Source organism: Meleagris gallopavo, chromosome 4 (assembly GCF_000146605.3).
Source record: "Meleagris gallopavo isolate NT-WF06-2002-E0010 breed Aviagen turkey brand Nicholas breeding stock chromosome 4, Turkey_5.1, whole genome shotgun sequence".
NCBI lineage: Eukaryota > Metazoa > Chordata > Aves > Galliformes > Phasianidae > Meleagris > Meleagris gallopavo.
This window is the reverse complement of record NC_015014.2, coordinates 65833605-65837316: the sequence shown is the minus strand read 5'-3', so window position 1 is coordinate 65837316 and position 3712 is coordinate 65833605. Positions and strand designations below refer to the sequence as shown.

The following is a 3712-nucleotide window of genomic DNA, read 5'->3' as shown; positions in this document are numbered from 1 at the left end:
GAAGTCAAACACTTAAGCTTTGTTTAAATTTCCTTTGCTTTTTTTGCCAGTCCCTCCAAGTCCCAATGGGATTGGATTCTCCTGGCTTCCACCAATGGCTCAAGTTGTTTATTGCCCTCCACTTCAGGGCCAGGACAGTCAGCAGTCCTCAGGGGGTGAGACGCAGCCCTGCTGTCATCTGCACTTCTCTCTCTGTCCCCATAGGGAGGAATGGAGATAGCTGGATTTAGCTGGCAGTGAGCATCAATGCTCCCATCCCTAACTACTTGAATATTCTTTTTTTCCCTGCCAGATGGGTGACCTTCAGCTTCGTAAGCTAGATGAGCTCGACTGCCTTATTAAAGGAGTTCTGTACATCGATTCTGTTGGGTTCAATGGCCATTCAGAGTGCTACTATTTTGAACACCCAACCGACACCGAACGGTGTCAGAAGCTCCCGTTCAACTTGGAGAATCCATACCCTCTCCTTTTGGTGAACATTGGCTCAGGGGTCAGCATTTTGGCTGTGTACTCAAAGGAAAACTACAGATGGGTGACGGGCACCAGGTGAGTGCTGCAACGGGCTGCATTCACTTTGGATTTTGTTTCAGCCTGCAGTATGTTTCTGCATTGTGCTTTTGGGAGCAAGTTGCATCGAAAGTGCTGAGTTGAATGTCACACTGCAGCTTTTACTGCAGTCCCTCATCTCTGCCAACAAAGATTCCTCCTGGAAATTTGAATTTCATGTTTCAGCCTCCTTACTGCAACAGGCATCTTTAGAAGCTGCTTTCTCAGCTATCCTGCTGCAGGAATTAACTGGGTGTATCAGAGACCCCTTATCTTGGTATTTACCCAAATATTGACAACGTTTAGCTTCAGTCAGTTCAGCAGATGTGCTGGGACAATCTTAGCTCCCCAGACAGCTTCTGAACGTTAAGGAATGTTTGGATTTTGTGTTGAGGAATATGGTTTAGTGAGAACTATTGGTGATAGGTGGATGGTTGAACGGATGATCTTGTAGGTCTTTTCCAACCTTGGTGTTTCTGTGATTCTGTGGACAGCTGCATTGAAAATGTGACTGTTGTTGCCCATTGAAGCCAAAGAGCTTTGTGGCTGTAAGCTTCCCTGAATTTCATGAAAATGAGCATTGCTAAAACCCCTTGGCACAGGTCTTACTCCTATTAAACATTGTTAATGGTGCGTTTACACAATAAAGTGAGCAGCACATCGTGTTTCCCAAAGCTTTGAATAACTGCCTCTGTACCCCAGTGAACAACTTTCCTTCTGCTTTCCATCGCAGTCTCGGAGGGGGAACCTTCTTTGGGCTCTGCTGCCTTCTCACGGGTTGCTCCACCTTTGAAGAGGCCATGGAGATGGCATCCCATGGGGACAGCACCAAAGTGGACAAGTTGGTGCGGGACATCTATGGAGGAGACTACGAGCGGTTCGGGCTGCCAGGCTGGGCCGTAGCATCCAGGTAATGGTGGTCACTGCTGGGTTGTTCTCAGCACAGGTTGTGCAGCAACGAAAAACCAAACGTGCATGTCTTAAGACTACTAATTCTTTCACACTAGCCCTGTATCATTTGAGTTAACTCAGCAAATCCCATTTTTTTTCTGGAATTTTGATGCAAGTAGACCTTTAATCCTAAAACTTTCTAAACAGTTTTGGAAACATGATGAGCAAGGAGAAGAGGGAGTCTGTCAGCAAAGAGGACCTGGCCAAGGCCACCTTGATAACCATCACCAACAACATCGGCTCCATTGCACGGATGTGTGCACTCAATGAGGTATGGGGGAAACCCATTTTGTCGTTTCCCCTCTGAAACCTCACTTCTGTACTGCTGTTCTGCAGTCTCTCTTTCCCTGCATGCTTTTCTGTGGGTGCGTGTTCATTCTTGTCTTTTTGGATCTTCACTGCGTTGTAATCTGCCCTTTTTTGGATTCATCAGTGAATTTTGTTCTTGCTTGTCTGTGTACTTTGAGCCAGATCACTGTGAACTCAGTTACTCCCAATGAATTTGGGGCTGGCTCTTGGTAGGTTCTCTCTGGCTGCGTTTTCTTGTGTATTTACTACTCAAGTTGGGATGGAGGGGTAGAGATGGGAGACCTTTCCTATGTTCTTTTCACCACTTGCTTTTGTTCTCTTGGTCAAGCAGCACCACTTTTCTGGACCTGACTGTATCTCTGTGCTTTCAGCTTCTTTACAGTGCTGCCTTGTTGCGTTCATGTCAAGCAGCATTGTACAGGGCTATGAAAGAACAGAGGCATGCTCTTGAGTTTGAGCCTCTTCTTATGGTATGAGCTGACAGAAGGAAGCATACTCCACTCTTCTTGTTGGCTAACACTCAGTACTTCTTGCTATTTACTTGTAAAACTATGTAAGCACCATATCAGCAGTGCCCACAGAACATCTCAGTGGAAAACATACTTGAACGGCTACAGATGGCCTTTTAGAGAGCACTACAAAGTGTAATTCCTTTTCTTCTCACCCTCAGGTGGTGTTTCCATTGTTGCAAGCAGAACAGTGGAATCCAGCTTTAACTTTCCCATCTTTTTCTTCACACTTGCAGAACATCAACCGAGTTGTCTTTGTCGGCAATTTCCTCCGGATCAACACCATCTCCATGAGGCTTCTGGCCTATGCTTTGGACTACTGGTCGAAGGGACAGCTGAAAGCACTGTTCTTGGAACATGAGGTGAAATTCCACTTCACATTTCTCTTGTCAAACCTATCAGTTCCTGTTATTCTTTCCCTGTGTCACTCGCGTGCCCACCTTTGAGCTGCTAACAGATCTGTTTGCTCCTCAGGGTTACTTTGGTGCAGTTGGTGCTCTGCTGGAGCTCCTGGACTCAGCCTGATCCATCCAGATTCCATACGTTGGAGCAATGAAGTCACAGTGCCCACATGAAGCTTTAAAGCACTTTCATCAACGTCTCTGAGTGCTGTATGTCTGTCTGGTTCCCATATTATAGGTGTCGGCTGCAAGGTTCCATGTTCTGCAGATGAAAGATTCTCATTCTCTACAAATTGTCTGTGGAGGGGTGAGAACTGTAGCACAGTAACACCATAAGGACCATTCTTGTCCCCTCCAGACCACACAGTGCTCTGCTGGACATAGTCATGCTATCAGCAGGGCTGCACATAACGATACCAAAGAGTTTACTGTTTCTTTCAGTCATATATTTGGGATTTTTTCTGCAATGCTTCATTCGGTGCTTATAAACTACTTTGGGAGGCAAAGCTGCATTTCCCATATACAGCACTTGTTCTTTCTTCTGTTTCCTCCCTGCACACAGCCTGAATAGGCTGTGCAGTTTGCAACCTCTGAGGATGCTCTGCTCTCAGGACATGGATTTGGAAGTAGCACACTGCTTCCTCAATAAACGATCAGAACAACAGAGATGCTGATAATGGATAATATTTACAACAGGAAAAACTGAGTGCGCACCATTCGTAAACTCCTTGCTTGGTTCTCTCCTTTGCTGTGCCTCTCCTTTGGGTCTGAAATGATACATTCAGATGTGCCCTTTCCTAGATGAGATCCTGAAGCTGTGCTGGGAGATGCAGGCCATGCAGACACAGCACAGAACGAGGTATTGGGGATGGGATCCTTTCCCCATAGCCACGATCCCCCCCTTCAAACACACCCCGCATCCAAAACCTGCCTTTATTTACATTTCAAGTCAAATCACATGCAAACCACTTCTCTCCTCCTTTGCTTTTTTTTTTT

General features: G+C 46.0%; 1 protein-coding gene across 1 annotated transcript; it reads left to right on the top strand.

Annotated features, from left to right (window-relative positions):
• The first annotated feature begins 6 nt into the window (after window positions 1–6).
• Window positions 7–3380, top strand: LOC100539295 (pantothenate kinase 2, mitochondrial). The gene is made up of 6 exons (XM_010710581.3): window positions 7–155; window positions 293–546; window positions 1280–1456; window positions 1645–1768; window positions 2552–2677; window positions 2790–3380. Exons 1-6 carry the CDS (start codon window positions 66–68, stop codon window positions 2838–2840), a joined length of 822 nt encoding a protein of 273 aa, XP_010708883.1. The 5' UTR covers window positions 7–65; the 3' UTR covers window positions 2841–3380.
• The last annotated feature ends 332 nt before the right edge of the window (window positions 3381–3712 follow it).

Bases quoted from the DNA above. Each gene is read 5' to 3' on its own strand.
- LOC100539295 (XM_010710581.3), top strand. From the start codon at position 66: ATGGGATTGGATTCTCCTGGCTTCCACCAATGGCTCAAGTTGTTTATT. The intron at 547-1,279 runs GTGAGTGCTGCA...TTTCCATCGCAG, and splicing joins AGATGGGTGACGGGCACCAG to TCTCGGAGGGGGAACCTTCT. The intron at 1,457-1,644 runs GTAATGGTGGTC...CTTTCTAAACAG, and splicing joins GGCTGGGCCGTAGCATCCAG to TTTTGGAAACATGATGAGCA.